The sequence below is a fragment of the Parus major genome, chromosome 7, assembly GCF_001522545.3.
Source record: "Parus major isolate Abel chromosome 7, Parus_major1.1, whole genome shotgun sequence".
Lineage (NCBI taxonomy): Eukaryota > Metazoa > Chordata > Aves > Passeriformes > Paridae > Parus > Parus major.
Window position 1 is genome coordinate 11,429,561 of NC_031776.1, and position 23,114 is coordinate 11,452,674.

At 38.7% G+C, this 23,114-nt stretch overlaps 1 protein-coding gene across 1 annotated transcript in view; it reads left to right on the plus strand.

The window, feature by feature from the left end:
• BMPR2 (bone morphogenetic protein receptor type 2) overlaps positions 1-22,893 on the plus strand; it is a 104,977-nt gene extending 82,084 nt beyond the window's left edge. The window contains exons 6-13 of the mRNA XM_015634383.2: positions 593-823; positions 3,507-3,621; positions 5,223-5,383; positions 6,460-6,607; positions 7,561-7,697; positions 11,239-11,411; positions 12,488-13,749; positions 15,421-22,893. Coding sequence (XP_015489869.1) covers positions 593-823; positions 3,507-3,621; positions 5,223-5,383; positions 6,460-6,607; positions 7,561-7,697; positions 11,239-11,411; positions 12,488-13,749; positions 15,421-15,671 — 2,478 coding nt within the window. The 3' untranslated portion in view covers positions 15,672-22,893. The remainder of the gene's footprint in view (positions 1-592; positions 824-3,506; positions 3,622-5,222; positions 5,384-6,459; positions 6,608-7,560; positions 7,698-11,238; positions 11,412-12,487; positions 13,750-15,420) is intronic.
• The last annotated feature ends 221 nt before the right edge of the window (positions 22,894-23,114 follow it).

Sequence of the window (23,114 nt, forward strand, 5' to 3'; positions counted from 1 at the left end):
TTCTTGAAGACAGTCTAACATAGTGGGGGCTAGATTAAAGACTCACAGGTATTCAGGAATTAATTTCTTCCTTCTATTAAAATCTGTTTACCTCTCTTGGCATCTGTTTTGCACTACAAATGTGTATCTTTGTTGCCACTAACCTGAAAGGTACAGCTTATAAACTGTCCTAAACCTTAATGTTTCACTTAATGTCTGTGATTTCTCAAGTGAAATGAAATTCGTCACATAAAAACTATAAATCTTTAGTAGGCAAAAGTTAGTAAGAGAATTAGCAGCACAAAACAACGTATTTTATTGATTCTGTATATATATAAAAGTACTGAATAGATTATTTATGCTATCTTTACTGGACATTCAGACTATAAATCAATTTAGTAAGACCTATGTTGGCTTGTGCTGAGGTTTCCAGCTCCAGAATAGCCTCTATGAAAGCATTCTAATTCTGGTTTTCATTACTAAATAATAACTTCACTGTTCTTATACTATAAGTCAGGGTGAAAGTTGGCATACAGTTCTTGTAAGGGTGAAAACTTGGGTTTTGTCTTCATCTATTATTCTGTGAACTGATTGTTTATGTTTGCATTTGCAGTTGATTGGCCGGGGACGATATGGAGCAGTGTATAAAGGTTCCCTAGATGAACGCCCAGTTGCTGTGAAAGTATTTTCTTTTGCTAATCGTCAGAACTTTGTCAATGAGAGGAACATTTACAGGATTCCACTGATGGAACACGATAACATCGCCCGCTTCATTGTGGGGGATGAGAGATTCACTGCAGACGGCCGGATGGAATATTTATTGGTGATGGAATATTACCCCAATGTAAGTGCTTCAAAGAAATCAATTGGGTTGGTTAAGAATCCTGAGAACAGCCAAGTGAAAAGGATGTACTTTAGGTTTTGGTGGTTCTTCTTGCACAGTAATGTAAAAATAATCCATATAAATGACAATTTTAATGGACCTTATTGTGCGTAACTGTAATACCCTTTTAGATTTCCTAGTTAGTGCTACCAGACATAGTCTTACAAATTCCTATCTGTGGAGTACATTTAGTCAGGCTTTAGAGGGTTTTTTAGTCAATTCTCTCTTTATTCAATGACAGAACCTGAAGAGTTGTTTTTACTTAAAAATATTAACTAATAAATTTAAAACTTCTTAATATTAAGACATTATTTCTGTCTTATAACCTCACTCAATAGCTGTAAAAAGTGGGGATTTTTACAGTGAAATGTAATAGATACAAGATGTCAATCTAGTTTGTGGTACTATAAATCATGGTGCGTTTTTTGTCCTGTTAGCTTCTTTAAAGCTTTCTGTGGCATATACAGATGATGTAGGACGTGTCTTAAGAAGGCAGCCTTACTTTCCAGAACCATATCTTCAACTCTCCTCAGCTAACTGAATGCTTGTATTTCTCAAATTCATGGATTGGGGTACTTCATGTTCTGTGTGTGTACACACATATACAGAAACAGAACATTTAAAAAATATGCAGTATGAATGTGAATAGCTTTCCTCAAAAGTCATAAAATGTACATAGGGGTTATATATATGAAAAAGCAAAAAATGGTGTCACAATTTATCTCGGGGAGATTTTTTTGCCTGTGTATGGAAAAGAACTTTAGTTATTCAGTTAAATATTTTCTTTTAACAAGCTTTTTGGTCTCAAATAAGCAAACTCGTATTTCCTGCAGGCTGTGAAGGGGATGCCTGAAGCCTGATATTTTATAGAGGCAGTAGGATAAAAGCTGCTTATTTGAATAGCAAAAAGGAGCATAACAGTGCTAAGTAGCAGTAATGATGGCCTGTCTTAGGGGTTTTTAGGCTCTGTGTATATGCTTGTATTGAAAGTTAAATGCACCCATGTAAATACATACCTTAAACATAGGTATGTATTTACACACATGTACACTATATACAGACTTAAGGCAACAAAGCACAAATATAAAAAGTGTCTTAACTGAAACTTTTACATGAGAACACACTCGATCATGTCAGCTTGTAAGACAGTCATCTAAGAAGAGATTGCAGAAACTAGAAGTGACCATGAAAAAGGTCAGTTGTGGCCATACCAGGTGGACAGTGGCAAGGCTTGTGATTCTGACAAAACTGGTGTATTTTACTGTAATGAAATGAAAGTTAAGTAAAATCAAATGAGTATTCTATTCCTGGAAGGGCATAGCATAACTATCTTCACAGGTGATCTGGTTTTGCTGTTTTCTTGAATGAAAGGATTTTCAGTTGAAATGCAATTTGATTGAAAATTGTGTCTTGTTGCTTAGGTAAACAGGCTCTGTTAATGACCTGATTAAATGTACAGATGAAGCTTATGACATCATATTATCAGATTCCTTCCAATTGTGGTATTAAGAACAGCAAGATTAGTCTAAAATCAATCCACTGGTTGTTTGGAAGTCATTGGAAAAAGTGCACAGCAGGTGTAATTAATGCACAGTGTGATCTGTAATTCAGTGAGCAGATGTTCTGCTGTATGTGGAATTAACAGCAGAAAAGGAAGCCTGCTGTGGCAGCCCTGCTAGAAGGGAATTGCAGTGTCACCCTGGAGCCATAAATCTGATTTCAGTAAGGACTAACCAACACAAGATGTGCAGGTGAACTATTCCCCATGTAAAACATCATTCTCCCTCAAAATACTTTCCTTTGTGGAAATAAGAACACACAAACCAGGGCATTTTTACACAGAAAATTGTTCTTGGTGTTACTTTGGTGAAAGAGGACAGACAGGTTTGACCCAGGTTGTGTTTTTATCCAAACATGCCTTCAGACTGAAGGAAATAGGCAAGTAAAAGGAATGATATGTGTATTTATCAATCAGCATGCTGCTCTGATGAGACTCTGAGGTGTAGTAGGTCAGTATGGGGGTCACTTGTGATGACATAATAGCCACAGAATTATTGCCCCTGTAGTCAGACACTCTTGTCCCTTTAGAACAACATAAAAATTGTTCTAAATCACACATAGAATCTTTGATTGTTAAAATATCAGTTTTATCAAAAGTTAGTCAGAACAGATATCCTCAATTTAGCATGTAACTCATGACTCTGAAAAGATAGTCTTAATTACAAATATATATATATATATATCTAAATCTTGACTAAAGCTTTCCCTGGTTATCGTTTGAACTTCACTAAAAGCATAAAATCACAGCCTTTAGCTAGCTTAAAAATTATCTGGTGGTGGGCAGGCTCTGCAGCAGAAAGATCATGAAGCTGGTTTAATACAGTGAATATTTCCCAATCACATCATGACAACAGTCCTGTGGCCTCCAGTAGAATGGGCTGGAATCTCAACCCACTAAGCCAAGAAAAAAAAAAAAGCCAAGCTGATGACATTTGGAGGCTAATAAGAGGGATTGTTCTTAAAAATCTGTAAACAACAAGAAAAAATGTGAAATGCCTTTATTTCTCCAGAAGATTTTGAGTTATTCTACTGGACAATTATTTTAATCCATGTTTTTTGTCTTTTTTGGGGGGGCTCTTTTTAGGGTTCTTTGTGTAAATATTTGAGTCTCCACACGAGTGACTGGGTGAGCTCTTGTCGTTTGGCGCACTCTATAACTCGGGGCTTGGCGTACCTGCACACGGAGCTGCCTCGAGGAGGTAAGGCCAGGAGCGGATACAAAGATCTCCAGTATATTCTTATTTCTATCAGGTAGTAGATTCCAGCCTTTATTTTATCCTACTGTGATGCATGCAAATAGAGCTTGCTCAGAACTTCTGATTAGTTCCCTCCTTCTGAACAGCCCAGTTCTGTGGGCTCGCTAACCCTTGTGTGAAAATAGAGTGCGAGGTGGGAGAGCCCCAGAGAGAGGCAGGAGGAGGCAGAGATGTGCAGTGCTGCTGTATCATGGCAACAGATTACTGAAGACCTGAAGCACTGGCTGCCTCTCCAGCAGAGGGCAAACAGATGAGGTGTTGTGTCTGTTTTTGCAGTTCAGAAACAAATCACCAAAGCAATTTTTAGTTTGTGTGTGAAATGTGTACTATAAAATTAAATCTTCTAACCCCACTGTAATTTTATTTATCACATCTCTGGATTTTTGTCTGAGGGTTTGGGCTAGTTTTTGCTGTGTACAAACATTACTGCTGGACTTCTGGTACTTTATTAGAGTATTGGCTGTGACAGTGTATTGATTTGGATCTTTCTGCATGCATGCTTCAGTCAGTATTTCAGCAGCTAAAGCGTCATAATTATAAGGTAGATATTCTGAGATCTGTGATCTCAGATTTGTCATACAATATTCTGTATCAGGCTGCAGAATATGGCCTGGCACTGAAAGGTTAGGGTTTTGGCAGGAAATAAAAGGCTGGTTTCATTTTATCTACATTAAGGTGCTAATGTTTGGATTAAAGTTTCAAACTGTGTATCTCAAATGTTAAGCATGAGCATTAGCAAAGAATGACAACTAAAGGTACTATTAAAAGTGCTGAAAATACCCAAATCAGTATTCCTTTGTGCCACTGAAACTGCAGCTATCATCTTAACTTCATCATTTTGAGATGTGCAGACAGGTGTGCCCATTATTAGCCAGAAAATGTGTAAGTGTTCCATCATAAAGGAGAGACAGTCACTGTCTGTGAATGCTAGGAAGGAATACACGGAATAGAATAAATTCCACAGTAAAACAAGTTCTATACTGCTGTCTGCTTTACTAACAAAATAATAAAGACTAGGAACAAGCAAGATTATTCTTTGGAAAAGATCAGATCCCTTGCAAGATGAATATGTTCAGGCTCTGGAATAATATTGTCTGCATATCTTCTGAATAAGTGCCAGCAGTAATTCCAATTATAATGTAAATAATTGGTGCTGCATTTGACGCAGGAGTGTGGAAATGACAGAGAGCATTTGGAATGGTTATTAGGTTATAACGGCAGCAGATCTGTGTTTAAGTATACCGTGTCTTCACTGCTAAAATCATGCCAAAATATCCATTGGGAGGAAGACTGTTGGTGAACATTAGAACTGTATAAGGTGGTAGCCTAATATATCATATATATCCAGTGAAACTCTGGATGCCAGTCAGTTTTTTCTAGATAGCTCCTCTGGAGCTCATTGTAAAAAAGCAAAAAAGTTAGCTTCCTAAAAAATAAGTTGATTCTCTGTTTATAATAGCAGAGCAGACATAATGAGGTTCTCTCATTTTGCCAAACAGTAGGATTGCTCAAATAGTAACAAGCACTTCTGTGTGTCCAAATAGACCATTACAAACCTGCAATATCCCATCGTGACTTGAACAGCCGCAATGTACTGGTAAAGAATGATGGAACATGTGTAATCAGTGACTTTGGACTCTCCATGAAATTAACTGGGAACAGACTGGTACGACCAGGTGAGGAAGACAATGCAGCCATTAGTGAGGTAAGTACAAATGGTTGGATGAATGTTCAGGTGGTACAACTTCTGTAATGGGGAATGACATGGGTGAGAAGTGGCTGAAGCCTCCATAGAAAGAAACAGGTTTTGTTCTCAAAGTACTCATCACAAACCTGCCATTTTGAAAGGTGATAGATTGGAAGACTGAAGTTTCTGTGTGAGATATAAGAAGACACAAGGTAGGTTTGGTTGCCATGTTCCCTTGCATTATGTGGTACAGGTTCCTTCAGTCTTGTACTTGTAACTGAAGATCAAACATTCTTTGCTTTTGGTGTTAATTTTTCTGAAATGGTGACATACCACATTCTGCATCTTCTGCTTGACATCTAATCCAGGCTACTGAAATACAGTGAGACTGTTTTAAACAAAGAATGCCTAATAGTTCAGTGTAGTTATTGTCTGTGCTTTTACAGAAAAACTTAATTTATCATTCAAAGAACATGCTACACAGTGTTAATCACCCTCCCTTAGAAAGCAAGTGCTAAATTGAAAATAGCTAGTGCAGAAGATCTCCATCTAGATCTTCTCATACTGAACAGAGAAACTGCTGGTTAAAATGCGGGGATGGGGAATAATCCTTTGACAAAATGCTGTCCTACAAGTACTGATGACTAAGTGCTCTGATCTAAAACATATCCTAGTGAAAATGAATAGGTATCTTCCAAGACTGTTAATAACCTTTGACTATAGAAGATGTAGGGTGGCACCTTGCTGACAGTCCAGGAATAGAGAAAAAGTTTCCTATTCAGCAGGATCCTTTTCCATTATGATGCATACCTTGGTGTTTAACAGAATAATTTCAGGAAAAAGAAACACTTCTACTATATCGTATTTCATATGAGAACATTAAGGGACAAAATAATTTTGTTTTGGTACATACAAAAAAAGTGACAGAGTAGGGGAAGGGTTTTGTTATGACTAGACAGGTAAGCTGAGTACGTTGATTTGGAACGAGCTGTGCTTTCCTTGTAAAAAATACCAAGCAGAATAGGGCATTTAAGAACTCACTTGAATTTGGAAGCCACTTCCTGATGTGAAGCTTTGATTTGATGTTTTCCCAGGTCGGTACGATCCGCTATATGGCCCCAGAAGTGCTTGAAGGAGCAGTGAACTTGAGGGACTGTGAATCTGCTTTGAAACAAGTAGATATGTATGCACTGGGCCTTATCTACTGGGAGATCTTCATGAGATGTACAGACCTCTTCCCAGGTAAGGAAAAGAACTGAGGAAAACCGTAATGTAGAAGTGGCACCAGCAGCCAAAGCTGCTTCAGAGCCCGGGCTCTTGGAAGTGGAGAAGGGAAGCAGTTTCCTCAATTGCTTCTGCCATTAAGTCGGTGCCATCTAGTGTTCGAGGTGGTGCTTGTCAGGACGGTGCATCTGAGGGCGAGGCGTGGTTCCTGCTGAAAGGCACATGTTTAGTACCAATTGAGCGTTATTATTGTTGCTGTTGTTGTTGTTGTTATTATTGTCCAGAGTTTAGAAATGCTGGGAGTTGGGCTGGTGGCAAAGGCAGTGTTTCCAGTTCTGAGAACTGATAGAAGTGCCTGAAGTGTCTTTCAGACTTTTCATCATGAGAACATGTTGTGACTTAATATAGCCTTTACTTAGTTGTATTTTTATTTATGATAGGGCATTGAAAATTCCGTAAATTGAAAAATCCTCTCTACCCATAACATAAGCCAAAAGGAAGTAGACTTAAAATTTACACATCAGATTGTGCCACATCCACCATTTTCTTCACAAGCTACAGCATGGAGAATGAATCTAAAATGCAGCATGCTCTCTACAGTTCCACAGCTGTACTTTGTGTGCAGAGGCTTGTAATCTTGCTGGGCTTACTCCCGAACTAAGTACATGAATATAATCAGGCAGTGGCACTTCACAGAAAGTAGGTGTCACCTTCAGGCTCCAAGACATTCCAAATGTGCCACCGAACCATAAAGTCTGAGGATGCTATCCTTTGAAAGCCTGCTGAACAGCACTTACTTCATTTGAAGTTAATTCAGCTTTTTTTGGGAGTTAGACTTTGGGGAAAGTGGGGAACATTGCGATAGACAGCAATTTTGATAATTTGATAATGCCTTTCATCAACTGAAAGCCTTTGCCTTTTAATCTGTGATTGTTTTTTTTTTTTTTTTCCTTTCTTTCTTTTGCTAACAGGGGAATCTGTGCCAGAGTACCAGATGGCTTTCCAGACTGAAGTCGGAAACCATCCCACTTTTGAAGATATGCAAGTCTTGGTGTCTAGAGAGAAGCAAAGACCAAAATTCCCAGAAGCATGGAAAGAGAACAGCCTGGTGAGAGAGAATATTTTCAAAGAAACAGTAATTTAACCAGCTTTAGGGTGTATTCATTTTTTAAAAGCAATTTTTTAGGTTTTGGGACTTTTTCCCTCTTTGTTAGTATTTAAGGATTGGGAGCTGTCTCTGCCTGGACTTCTTAAATTTTGAATTCAGTTTTTAAAAGTTATTGATGTGAAAACTAAATTTCTTTTAAGGACAAATACTACTGTTGTTGTTGCATGCTGCAATGTGATATACAGAAGATAACCTGTTACATTAATTTTAGACACTATCTGTAGTATTGTGCATGAAGTGCCCATGTGTTCTCTGTGTGCTGAATGAGAAACATGAAGCCATTTTTTGCCTTTTGACAACTTATAAACTAATAAAACTGAACTAAAATATCAACTGAAATAGCTGGCAAAAACATCAATATACTCTACCAAAACTAAAATTGGTAAACATTGTAATAAACTTTTTTGAACTTGTATAGTCCTCAGGACTTGCAGAAGCTAAAGCTTCTAACAATCATTTCATTATAACTACATAAAAATTTTATATGGCTTCATGTGACCTGCAATTTTTATTTTCAAGACTATAAACATCATAATATTGTTTGTTGTTTTGAATGAGTGTAGCTATGGCTGAGTGCCTTGCTTCTGCAGGCCAGCAAGTTAGAGCAAGTCAGGTGAGTGTCTGTGCTTGCTTTCATCTGCAGCAAAGGTCAGGTAATGTGAATCCCCTTGGCTTAGAGGGGGCTGTTTGTCTTTTATTACAAGCACAGTTCCATCTGATACAGGGTAATACATCTTAATTGCAAGCATGAAAATGGCATTTTTGACTGTTACCTAAAAAGATACTTCTTGTTATTCCCTTATTGAAATGATGCCCTTCAATCTTCAGAGACTTTGGTGGTTGATAAGTTTGTAGCTACTGTGCAGACGAGGAGGAGCCCAAGGCTCACCTGTGCTGGTACTTGCAAATATGTAGGAGCCTGCTTTCAGAGAGGAGCATAGCCTGTAGTAAAACGTGTTGTAACCAAGCTGAGAGCTTCCAAGAGAGGTGATTTATTAAGCACTTTTGGCCAGCCAGTTTCAGGGGTAAAGGGGAAAGAAGAAAAAAGGAGAAATCAGCACCCAAAGTATAAGGGAAATCAAACAACAGCTGTTTTAACTATAGCTGTGTTGGCAAATGCATCATTGGAAGAACCAAGCTTGACACCTGTTTCTGAAGCCAGTTAAAACTGAAACAGTTCAAGGTTTGTTTTGTTGACTATCATTTTAAAAGTTAATTATGTTCTAGCAAGCTGATAGACTCCAGCATTATTAGATGATCCCCATATTTAAAGTGCCTAACACAATCTCTGTGTTGCTGCTAATTTCTTTTTCTCAATAATAAAAGTGGTGATGATAACTCCAGCTCTAAGAATTGATCTACACCATTGCTTTAAGAGAAAAGAATAATCACAGGTGTCAAACAACTTCTTCTATCCTATGCCAGTCTAGGATAATATCTGAATGAGCACTCTAGTGCAGATAGTGTAGAAAATTAAGCTCCAGACAACCTCACTCTGGAGCCAGGTCCTATCCTCCTGCATCTAATGCATGTGATAAAAGACTTTTTCCCATTATTTAAATCTCTGCTGGCATGTTGGGTCGTAACAACTTCATGCAAAGTCACCGATGAAACAAATGAATTTGTCCTTTTCTTTTGCGAAATACAAATAAAAACGTTTTCTTTTTTAATTTTATAATTAAGATACTCAGAAGATGTGAGATCCTGATTTGTGGTTGTCTATGCAGTCTTGTTCTGCTTCTGGAACCATCTATGTTATGTTACAGACCTTGATTAGCAGCATTATTTTTCACAGTATAAAGAAACAGCCTGAGCGATTCGAAGGCTGTAAACTGTGTTGACATGTTATGGTATTCTTGTCTCACTTGCCAAAGTGGGATCCATGCTTGACTTCAGAGGTCAGCACTGACAGATATTAACAGAATAATGGAGATTTCTGGTCCCTTCTATCTTTTTGATGAGTGCTAGTACTTGTAAATAGTTCATTTTAGCATAGTTGTCTTTGAACCTGAAATTAATAGAAAACACATAATTGTGGTAAATGTGGTGCTAAGGAACTTGAGTTTTGATCACTCTCTCTACAGTCAGTACTGTGTTCCTTTAATGATCCTTAACACATCCAAAGGAGAGGATCTGCTGGGGGACAGACAGTACTAAATTAAACTCCATTTGAATTTGCTTGTAGGAGAGAGTCTTGCAAAGAGGCAAGGCAGGAGATTAGGGCGTCCACTGACTTAGTCTAAATTGTGATGAAATCAAGTCCTAAAAGCTGAATGAAGGCATTTTGTTGTGGGAGAGAAAATGGATCCAGCACCCTCCCTTGTCCTTGTCCCTGAGGGTACTTTTAGACTCATGTCCCTCAGCTAAGGAGAGGGTATTGCCTTATCCCCTCTCTGATCTGCTGTGGGAGGGGAGATGGAAGGTTTGCTTGTGTGGGAGGTCGTCCCCACCTGTGCAGCCAGAGCTGCCTCGCTGAGCAGCAGTGATTGCCAGATGCAAGTGATGCCAGGAGCCCACTCCATGGGTGAGGAGCTCTTGGCTCATGCTCAGAGCTAGTCCTGGCTTCCACTGCCAGAAGGGCACAAGGCAGTTCTGGCACAGAGACAGTCAGCAGGACCCACTGAATGCATTAGTGCCCAGATGGGATTATACTCAGCCCTCAGTGCTGGAGAGGTTAAAGCTGGGCTGTAAATGTGAGTTGTGCTGGCAAACCAGCTCCTCTCCATGGGCATAGACTGGCAGCAGGGGCCCATAAATGTCTGCCTGGCTTTTGTACTCCAGATGGAATGGAAGAAGTGTTCAGTGCTCGTAATTTCAGTTGTTTCCTCTCCAGTTCCCTGAACATATGGCAGCATATTCTGGAGGTCTTGAGCTCTAATCCTGACTGTACAGTTCGTCCCGCAGTGTGGTGCCAGGAACACGTGTGTGTTTCTGTTTCTACACCTGTAAAACAAGTGCAACAAAAATCTCCTCCCATGGAGCAGACAAATTCATTGATACTTATGAGACATTTGGATGTCACTGTGGAACCAGAAGAAGACAAGGATGATGAAGTGAGCATGGCTGTTATTTGCATGCGGTGCAGGGGAGCGAGGCAGTGACCATTAGCAGAACTATGAGGATAACCATGGCAGCATTTCCAAAATATCAGCAATCCTACAAAGCTCTCATAAGGCAGGGAGAGTGAGCAGAGCACACATCCATCAGAGGGCTGGCTGAAGGTTGTATGGGCATTGGTGAATGTCGCTTTCCCTAAGTGTCTTCCCAGTTGGTGTGTGTGTGTATGGTGTGATACTATTAGACTTTTGCATATTGCTATTGTTAGGTTAAATTAGCTTTGAATGAAATTGTGTATCTTCTGTTTCTCTCTTTCACCAGCTTGTGACTGTTTTCAGGCATGCAGAATGCTGCCGTAAAACAGTAAATTAGAAGCACAGTATAAAGGTAAAAACAACTTAAAGGGGATTTTGTCTCCTGGCAGGCTGTGAGGTCACTTAAAGAAACAATTGAAGACTGTTGGGATCAAGATGCAGAAGCTCGACTGACAGCACAGTGTGCTGAGGAGAGAATGGCAGAACTCATGATGATTTGGGAGAGAAATAAATCAGTTAGTCCAACAGTCAACCCTATGTCAACTGCCATGCAAAATGAGAGGTAAGAAGAGAACACATTTGGGTTTAGCCAGCAGGAAATGCCCAATGCAGTGCTCAGCTCACTCCAGGACAAAAGCTACAGCTTGCTGCATCCATTAAGGGGTGTGTGTTACATGACCTACTCTGCATATGGGTATTGCATGACATAATCCCAACTGCTTGTGTTCTTAAGATCTCCTGCGTGTCCCCAGAGTTCAGGCACCTTTTATGTACACAACTGTATTTCTCACAGAGGGACTTTTGAAACTGAGCTCAGGCAAACTGTCTCAGCAGGCTTGCCATGATATGAAGTGACAAAGTGAATTGTCTTTAAGTACACTTGTTAAATGATGCATAAAACTTCTGTTTAAAGTGTTCTGCTGAAAACTGAATTTGCAGTCGATATGAGTTCAGGAAATTACCAAGTCTCAAAGCTGTAATTTTTCAAAACTACAAAGAGTTTTGTAGGGCCATTGTTTAAGTCATTGTTACTCTGACCCCAGCAAGAGAAGTGATGCAAGTTCTCTGCTCATACGTGATCCAGAGGGAATGAGAATTTTCAGACTCAAAGTGCCTTTAATAGTATACTCTAGAAATCCAGTTTTGAGAAAAGAATAATGTTGCTGTATATGACAGTGTTTATTGTCATGAAAAAGTATTATGTTCAAATAATAGAATATCTAAATTGTCAAAGTAGCAGAGTTTTCATGGTTTTTTTAGGACCTTGTGACATTTTCCCAGCATCACTTTCTTGATCTTGTCTTTTGGGTTTTTGTTGACCTTCTTCAGCATCACTTCTCTGCATCTAGAATAGAACCTTATCAGTACTTTGCCAACTGGACAAGCAGCACATTGGACAAATAGTGGATTACTGTTCTTTTAGGAAATCAAATCCTTGATGAAATTTTGCCCTAGTAAAACAAATTTTCTTACCCCCAGCACTTTTCAGTGAAGTGGCTGGAATACATCAGTTTGTGCTGTATCTATCCTTAGTTTAAGCATGAAAAGAAAGATACTCAGCTCTCTTAAATGCGAGGCATTATAGTATGAGGTGATGTTTACACATATGATCTTAATACCACTTATCTTTTCTTAAAGGAATCTGTCGCATCATAGACGCGTATCAAAGATAAGGCCATATCCCGATTATTCTTCCTCTTCCTACATTGAAGATTCAATCCACCACACTGACAGCATAGTGAAGAACATTTCTTCTGAACATTCAATGTCCACTACACCATTGACTTCAGGGGAAAAGAATAGAAATTCCATTAACTACGAGCGGCAACAAGCACAAGCTCGCATCCCCAGTCCTGAGACGAGTGTCACCAGTTTGTCCACCACCAATACAACTGGCCTCACTCCTAGCACTGGCATGACCACCATATCCGAAATGCCTTATTCGGATGAAACAAACTTACACACCACAAATGTCATGCAGCCAGGTGGGCCCACCCCTGTTTGTCTGCAGCTAACAGAGGAGGACTTGGAGACAAATAAATTGGATCCAAAAGAAGTGGATAAGAACCTGAAAGAAAGCTCTGATGAGAATCTTATGGAACATTCACTTAAGCAGTTTAGCGGGCCAGATCCACTCAGCAGCACTAGTTCCAGCCTGCTTTATCCACTGATAAAACTTGCAGTAGAGGTGACAGGACAGCAGGACTTCACACAAGCTACCAATGGTCAGGCGTGTTTGATTCCGGATGTCCCATCTGCTCAGGTCTATCCTCTGCCCAAGCAACAGAACCTTCCGAAGAGGCCTACCAGCCTCCCTCTAAACACCAAAAATTCAACAAAAGAGCCACGGTTAAAGTTTGGTGGTAAGCACAAATCAAATTTGAAGCAAGTGGAAACGGGCGTTGCCAAGATGAACACTATCAATGCTGCAGAACCTCATGTCGTGACAGTAACCATGAACGGAGTGGCTGGAAGGAGCCACGGCATGAACTCCCATGCTGGCACAACCCAGTATGTCAATGGCACGCTGCCCTCCGGCCAGACCGGCGGTTCGGTAGCACAGAGGGCCCAGGAAATGCTCCAGAACCAGTTCAGTGGGGAGGACAGTCGGCTGAATATCAATTCCAGTCCCGATGAGCACGAGCCCTTGCTGAGGCGGGAGCAGCAGGTTGGCCATGATGAAGGTGTTCTGGACCGCCTGGTGGACAGGAGGGAGCGACCACTGGATAACGGGCGAACAAACGCCAACAACAACAACAGCAATCCATGCGCAGACACAGCTGCAGCCAGTGTCCAGAATGTAGTGAGAAATCCTGGGCAGACCCAGACTAGGAGAGCACAGAGGCCTAATTCTCTGGATCTGTCAGCCACAAGTAGTTTGGATAGCAGTAGTATGCAGTGTAAGTGCCTGCAGGACTGATGTTTCCCTGACACCTTTCTACCTAATAACTGCATATATCTGCTTGAATAGAAATTATTTCTGTCTCTCCTCGAAGCATAGTTATTAAATCTCATATAAATGTAATTTCTCTCAGCGCAATTTCAGCCTTTTTGATGAAGTCCTGTCTCCATAATTTCCCGTATATTAGATCACTATCGTCCCTCCACATACACAGAATAAATCTGTCTCTTTCTAACCCATCCATTCTGACTCTAGGTTAACTTCCATTATTCCTTGCAAATGCCTTTGGTAGCTGCAAAGCATATTGAAAAAGTGTCCCATTTTTTTTTCTGCAGGGGCACATTATATCTTCTTTTCCCTCATTCTTCTTTCCCTCATTCTCTAAAGAGTAGCTGTTTCTAAGATGCATTGATTAAAATTATTTATTATAATAACTACTTATATGCTTCATGATTTTAAAACAACTGATTTTACTGTATTAGCCCAGCCTAAATGGAGGAGGCATTTTCTATTTTGCTGTCCTAGCTCCAATAGTTAGAGCAATTCTTCATCAGTTTGCCATGTGCATTTAACATTAAACCAAGTAATTAGAGAAGGAATTTATTTTAATAGTTTATTTCAGGATAACTTCCTCAAGGTTTTATGTCCAGAGGTCCAAGAGATTAAAATGGAGTTCACCCTTTTACGTTAAAAATGTAATCATGTAGTTATAGTTAAATTAGGTACATCCTCTAGATTTGAGCCTGTTTGAGCTATTGGAAAGACCTCCTGGTGTGCATTTTAAAGAAAACATATTTCCAGAAGTCACTGTAGTCTTGAAAGGTGCTTGCAAATCTCGTGACTGTGTTTAGGAAGATGCTGTGATAATAGTGGAGTAAAGTGGGATGCCAGGCATCTTTGGAAATAAAAGGTTTAAAACCAAGCGAGAACATAACTTTCAAGAACTGTAGTTGAATATTCAGCAATGGAATGCTTAAGCCTTCCTTTTTAGTAAGAATACTTAATTTTTGTCTTAACCTGTTGATGTGAGTTGAAATCTTAATGAGATAAAGAAAAAATATTGTTGCAGTCATTTCCTTTAATTGAAGGTTAAGTTAAAAGAAGGCATTGTATAAATTTTTTTAACAATCAGATTTCCACTGTTGAAGTTTTATCATGGTTAAAGTTGGTTTTGCCATCCAGCATTCCAAATCCTGACTTAATATCTTAACAGAGAATGGACTATTTTGTTTTCAGGTGAAATGCTTTGCTAGGTGGAATAGGATTAGGGGACCTAACATTGCACTATTTAAATTTTAGCCTTTGCTGTCCTGTAGTAGCAATGTTCTTTTGTACCTCCCATTACAGGTAATGTAAGATACTATGATTGCAAAAGCCCCTCAAATGTCAAATGCTGATTCTCCTGTTTGGTGCCATTGTGCGTTCCAGGTAACACAAATTACTTCACTGAAGTAATTTCTGACAGAAATCCAACCCTTTGTTTTAGTGGCAGCTGTTGTAGTTAGACCTGTCATGCCTCTGCCACACAGTTGCTTCTGTGTTTAAAGGTTTTGTTCTTTTGTTGTTTCACTAAGTAACAACCCCGGACTCCGATCTAATCTTACCTTCCTCATAATGCTATTTTCTGTTCTGTTTTTTTGTTTTGGTTTGTTTTTTTCTTTTCCTTCAGTGGGTGACTCTTCACAAGATGGCAAATCAGGCTCAGGAGAGAAGATCAAGAAACGCGTGAAAACTCCGTACTCTCTCAAGCGGTGGCGTCCGTCAACGTGGGTCATCTCCACGGAGCCGCTGCACTGCGAGGTCAACAACAACGGCAGTGAGCAGGCAGTGCCCCCCAAATCCAGCACTGCTGTGTACCTTGCAGAGGGGGGCACTGCCACCACTATGGTCTCTAAGGACGCAGGGGTGAACTGCCTGTGAAACGCTTCAAAAGCCGACAAATGACCTTTTTTTTGCATTATTTGAAACAAACGTGCAGAAGACATTTTAAAAAACTGCTTTCTCCTCCTGTCAGCAACCCCTACCAAGGACTCGCTTTAAATAGATTTCAGCTATGCAGAAAATTTTTAGCTTATGCTTCCATATTTTTTTATTTTGTTTTATTTTTTGAATGTTTTTGCACTTTTATTTAGTATCGCTAAAGTTAAGTCTGTCTGTTTTGACCACGGAATATATATATGTGTATCAAAGATGTGGTCTCAAAATATTTTTTTAAAAAAAAAGTAACAAAAAAAAGTATTGCTGATAATCAGTTTGGACCAGTTTCTTAAGGTCACTAAGATCATAAGCAGACTCTAAGACAGGTTTGACTGCAGTGGTGTCTTGTAACCATGTTTTGATTTCTGTGCACAAGCTAGTCTGTATATTTCTATGTTACAAAGTGTATTCTCTTTTGAGCCCCTTATTTTCCTTGTGTCATGTTGAAACGTGCAATAGTCTATAGTTCACAGTAGGCTTTATTGAAAAGTGTGTTTCTAAAACGGCCACATGTTCCCATTTTTGTATTTGTTAATTTTTCCTTGACAGTTGAGCAGTCAGCCGGTCATGACAGTGAACTTTGCACATCGTAGCCAGCTTGAAGCAGCTGCCAATATCACATTGTGCTCAGAGGTGACAATGCATGGATTTTCCCCAACTTGAAAGGGCTTTAAAAAAGGAACAAAAAAAAAAAAAAAAAAATCTGAGCTCCGTACCTTTCCTTTGATCCTCCCAAATCAAAATGTGTTTCCTTTATAGTAGTAGATGCCAGCCTGTGAAGTTGAGTAACAAAATGTTGAACAAATGTAAGGAAACAGTTCCAGCCATTTTTTCCATTTTATTTTGTGTGCAGTTGCACTCCCTGTATTTATGTAAAACCTTATTTAGATCACTAATGATGTACATTGAAAAATACATCTTATTCAGAAATATTAATAATTGTCATACTTAAAAGCTTGAGTGAAGATAGGTTGTGAACGTATTTTGTTTACACAGAGAAAAAAATGATGAACCTTACTTGGCACAAAGCAGTTTTGTGATGAGTCACAAGTCTTTCCTGATTTACCTCCTTACAGACAGTATGGGGTAAAAATCAGCCTGATTACTTATGCAGGTAGGTGCATCCTAATTGATTGTTGTTGCCAAGTAGAGTTGAAACACTCGTCCTCCCTTCAGAGTTTTTAAAGGCCCTCATTCATCTTGTTAAAATTTATTGCATGCTTTTGAAATTCATGGGTGTTTGTGGGGGAAGGTTGGGGATTTTTTTCCCCCCCTGCTTAGTCCCTTCTTTCAGTTTGTATGCACATTGATTTTAGCTGTCAGTGAATGTGAATGTAATATGTATTGAGATAAATTGTTTTTTCACTATCTCAAGTAAACCTTTCCTTTTTTTGGAATTATTGGATTTACTGGCTACTGAAAGAAAATTAATTTTCTTATTAGTTAGAACCTCCTTTCACCTAAGAAATAGCCTTCCACCTGAGAAACATTCTTTCCAATTGAAAACACTTCAGTAAAAACTATTTGGGTATAAAAAGGTGTAACACATCAGTCTATGGTAACAAGCAAAGATTTATCACTTCATGTGAAAATGGGTGATGTTCAAAGAAAGAAAATCAATTCAGTCAGCCTGCCAGACTCCTGTGGCAGGATACTGGCAGCAAACAATTGCCTCCCCCAGCCTGTCTCCTTTCCACTGACTGAAGCAGATGCTCTCTGCTTTTAAGCTCATTTGTTTCCTTGCCGTTTTACCATTTTTTTCCCCCCTGAGGTAAACTTTGCCAACCCTGTTCTTCTCTATCTGTTGATACAGCTAACCTAATACATGCCTTGCTTACATCTGGTTCTTGCTGTTCCCCAAAATCCCTTGCTTGTGCTTGATTGCTATGATTTTCTCTTATAATGCTTCTTAACATTTCATAGATTCTCCTAGATATCTCCAAGAGATAGCACTATAAATCCAGACTTTTATTAAGTGTAGCTGTAGAAATACAAGCCACAAGGCACATTTTGAGCTCCCTGTGTTCTTTAAGCACCAGTTCAAATAGTACCTCTTGTCTCTGAGGCATTATTACGTTTTCCCTCTGTATAATACAGTTATATCTCTCCTTTTTAAAAATACAGCCTTCTTCTGGTTTGACTTTTAATTCATTCTCTGGCTTCCCATCTGCTGCAGTCTCACATCCCAGATGTTGAAAACCTGCCAGTTGCTCAGCTGGGTTTCAAGACCTGAATCAGAATTTCTGGCATTCTGTTCATATTGCTCACTGTGTCTGTCTTCTCTTCTGGCCTCCTGTGAGTCTCCGTTTGGAGTGCGCAGTGGTGTTTTTTGGTGAGCACCTTATTGTGGTGTTGAGGATTCTTCATTCCTTTCCCAATGACTTTTGCTTTGCCTTGCATGTATCATCCATCAGCATTTCAGAATGTGGGCTGAAAACAATATTTAGGACTCTCACTAACAACTCAGACTGCTCTGGGGAGAGAAAAATTACTTCTCTGACTGCTGCTTCTTTCTGTTGAGACAGAATTGCACCAGTCTTTTAGCCTCTCTTTGCAGGCCATGCCTTTGTAAGAAATCCAACCTTTTTGTGATCAATGCAATCAATTTTAATACCAGATGAAAATGTTGTTCTGCAGTTCTCCTTCAACATTCTTAAACAATATTTCTTTCCTTTGTCTATTTCTATTAGCTGCTGGAGGGCCTTTGGAATGAATTATAATTAGTAGCAATATTGGTTGTGCAATCTACCATGGATAAATATAATTTGTAACATGATAGAAAAACGTACTTTATCATGAAATACCCTATAGGTTAAATAGATAAAAATCTATTCTTTTTTAAAGGTCAGTCAAAGCAAACTCTTAAGTAGGTAACAAAATACTGTAATTCTGCCCAGCTAGATGAAATCAGACTAGCAGTTTGGTTTTAATGTTTAATTTAGTAATGCCATTTTTTTTCCTCACAGCACATAATCCATTGTCCATAGAATACTTTCTCTGTAAGTTAAATGATACTGAATTTTATCTCATGCTGCAGGGAATCATTCTTAACCAAACAAAATACATTTAAGAAAAGGAATTTTATAAATCAAACACAGGGATAGTGATACTGTACAATAAACAAAGAAGACAAATGTGATTTATTTCTGTGTGAGTTATGATTTTGCTAATTTTATTTGGTTTAAAAAAACAAATGGAAGTTGATAATTTTCTGTCAGTTTCTTGTGTATATTGCAGACAAGATAAAATATGGCAAGATTAAAATAGAATGGTGGTGTAAATACCTGTTAGTTGTGCCACTGACAAATAGGCAACAGTAGAATATTTGTTATGGTAATTTATAATGGATAATTCAAGTAAAATGATAGAGGAAACATTTTTGATGTTTGTATGTATGAGACTAAATCCAAAATCTTGCTGGGTATAGAAAATGGCTTACCAGTAGAAGCCAGGAGAGTTGCTTAGGGTAATGCATTGCCTCTTGTTCTGTCTCCTGTAATAGTGATACCAACAGAACATGGTTTTTAGAATGTGAGTTCTAACCCTTTGAACAGACATGCCTCATAGTCTTCTAAAATTGGTATTTTCAGGTCAGATTATCTGCAGCACTTCTCTGAATTTGTTTATACTGCTTTACAGCTTCATACGCTAGCCAGTTCCTGTTACCGAGGCCTTTCTGGAAACTCCAAGATGCACTTACACTGCACAGCTAAATTAAAGGTATTCCTAATTTAAAAGAAAACCCATCAGATAGTATCAGAATATTTTCAGAAACAACATTTCCATTCTTGTTTTGCTTTCTTAGTGGCACTTGTTTGTCTCTTGTTTTCATATAGAAAATTACCTTATTTTCAAAGGCAACACATTTTGATTTTTTTTCAGTGCACTGGGCACAAAACAATGCAAGATAGATGCTGGCAATTTTCAGGAAATAAGCAACAAAAAAAGTCCACCTCATACATATGTTCAGAAAGTTCATATCCTCCTACCTGTCAGCTTTCTCTAAAAGAAATCTGGAATCCTACCTGTTTCAGAGAGGAGAATAGGGAAGTTCTTCAATTGTATGGAATAAATTATTGCCCCAAACTTAATAGTCATTAATTATTACTAAAATATATATAAGTATACACTGTATATGCCCTAGTCCCAGTATTCAGTGCATTTTGCTCTAATGATATTCCTTTTTTAAATGTTAAAAAAAATCCACTAACATAACATTACTGTGTCTATGTTCTGATTACAATTTTCTTTAATGAAAAATACAAAAGTTTATAGCCATTTTGCCATTGAAATGTTACTGTGAACATTTTTTGCCTAATTAGGGAGAATGTTAAAATTGACATACTTAGTCTATACATTAGAAATTAATTATGCTGTAATTTTTACTTGTCTAAAAAAGATGGCTGGTGCCATTGCTGAAATAGGCTGGGTTTAAGCCATAAAAATAATAATTGCCAAGCACAGTAGCATATAAATGACCTGATGTCTAATCGGAAGATTTGTAGCAGCTCATCAAAGTAAATTGAAATTGGATTGACCAGTCTTTGAAAGTTGAATCATAGACTGGACAACTTAGTATTTTGCATAAATTTGGATTATTTGAACTTCCCTCTCTGATCTCCCACTACCCATTTTAACAGGTAAATGTATTGAACTTCTTTTTAAAATGTGCTTACTATTTTTTGTTCAACCTCAAGCCTTTCTTCAGTGAAAAAACTATACATATTGCAGTGAAGCCAGATATATATATATATATTTTTACGTAAACTCTTTGTGTATTTAGATGCATATGTATGTTGTGTGTAAGTTCCAGGATTAAATTCTGTGAGTTACAGCATCAGATGGTAGCACTGGTAGAAAGTAAGGGGGGGGGGGCGGGGGGGAGGATTTCATATGCCATTTTAAAATTGTCTGTAGTGCATCACAGTAAAGCTGGGATCAGACTGTGACACGTAGTCCAGTAGTCCAAGATCTCCTGTGACAGACTTATCACTGATTGTTTGGTGGAATGGATTTATGAGAGAGAAACCTGGGTATGCACATGGCAAGCTTTATCTGAAGCTGAGTAATTTAAAATACCTCTCTCAAAGATCAAAAGATAACCCAAAACACTTAACACATGATAATTTTTACAAAGCTTTTTTATGTAGTAGCTATAGTTATATATGTGGTTGCCATTTAAACGTAGTATTTTAGTCCATTAAATCCAATTACATTTTAGGCTCCTATATTGTCATATGAAACTGTAGCTATAGAAATACATCCCTTTTTGATCTCACCCACCCCCCAAGTAGGTTCAGTTTTGACATGAAAGAGTAACAAATCAGATTTCTCATTTCGGGTTTCTTCTGTACTGAGTAAAATTGGAGGCAGAACTTCCATTTCTGCAATAACTCCTGCAAATCCAAATGGATGCCATGTTTAGCACCTGTGTTTGAGGGAATGCTTGCCTCATCAGCACACACTGAGCGCTTGGAATCCAACAGGAGTCTGCCTTGGATTGTGGGCAAAAGAGTGTTGGGTTCTGCTGGCTCTGGTGTTAAAATGTTTCTGGGGAGGATTAGCTCTAGGAAAGCTGATGTGGAATGTGGGACTGCAGGGGAAACCCTGGCTCCTGAGCTTTGCTGGGTGGTGCTGATGAGGGATTCAGGCTGTGGAGTTGGGTCAGCACAAAGCAGCTGTGGCTTTGTCAAGAAGTGGAACTGCATTGGGGGAGTGGGAGTGGAAGGGTTCAAGATAAATCCGCATTTACACCAAGGCCCTTTAATGTTGATCTGGGCTCCATGTAGGTCTGTGTTAACAGTGCATTATTAATACAAATTACTTCTTCTGGCCATTTCTGTTTATTTCACTGTGGTTTAACATACACATGTGCATAATAAGCAGGAACTGGTTGGAGTTATGCTAATTCATAGTGTAATCATCAGCTGTTTTTCAAAGCCTATTGCTGTTTCCATCAGCAATTGTTTGAATTTTCAAATCGTTCAGTTGGTTAACTTCAATGCATACCCCATGCTTTCACAGCACAGGAAGGAAGGATTTCTTCCCAGTCCTTGCAGGCTTCTGCAGATGTATCACTGGAGTGTGTCCATCGAGGCGCAGCATCTCGCCTGGTAACTATTTTAAAGTAGAAATAAAGCCTTATTTCCAAGGTCTCCCAAACCTCCGCTTTTGTAGCCCATTCACCTGTTTTTAAGACAGCAAATGTGTGAGGTTTATTTCTAGAGCACTTGATTCACTTTTTTTTTGTGCTTCAGAACTGTATCATGAAGTTTCACACTTCAGTCTTGTTTATTCAGAAAATAGTCCATGTTTCTGGTCTTTGTAAGAAGTCACAAGAACAAACAGGCAAGTCCAAGTTATAGCTGACTCATTTGTCACTTTTGAATTTCCTGATTGGTGACTCTTCTCTCTCTTTCACACTGTTGAAACGTATTTAAAATGGTTTGTATGTATATGTTTCTTGTCTGCTTTTTGTCTCTAGACGAAAGTGTGCTCTATTCACATTTATATAAGCTGGAATCACATTTTACAATCGCTGTTAATTATTTTCCCCCAAAATGCAGTATAAGAGGAAAATAAATATGGCAAGAATTAATTCTGGGGTTTGGTCTTCTGTAAAGGCTAAAATAAGATGTGAAACTGCCATTTTCCTTATGAAAGACTGTAAAGAGAGCATTACTTTCTGAGCGAGCTTTTCTGGGGGAAGAGGGGGAGAAATCCTAGAATATGGAGTCTCATCAGAACCCTTTTGTTAACGGGTATTTTTGGTTTTCCTCTCAAATGACTGAGGAAATATCATGTATGAATTTATAAATAATTGCTTTCAGTTATTTCTTTTGTATAAGCTGCCCAATACCCTTGCTATGCTGTATAAGTTGTGTTTCATGGAACAGTGTGAGTATGAAATAAAAAGCTAATTTTTGGTTTTTAATCATCTGTGGATGCCACTATGAAAGCTGACATTGTTAAAGCCACTACAGAGTTTTCTATGAATACTTGTAAGAATTGCTTTGTTATATATAAACCTAAATAAAGAGATTGTATTGATACAGAGACATTGGATAAGAACATTTAAAAGGCTATTCTTTAGGCCTGAGAGAAAAGGCTTGCTGTAAAAATGGTGCATTATTCCATTTATTAAAGATCATATTAATGACAAAAAGCATGGTCTTTTGTTGGTGGTTCATGTACTAACATGCTTCAGGAATGGGAGGAAGAGGAAACCCCCATTGCAGCTGTGTTGATTTGGTAGGAGGATGAGGAATTCCTTGATCACTAAGGGCTGAATAGGACTTCCAGATACCTTTGGCATGAGCAGGTCCCACCCTGCCTTGTTCCCAGGTGGCCCTGTGCATTAGGAATCACTGGGGTTTGCTGGAGTGG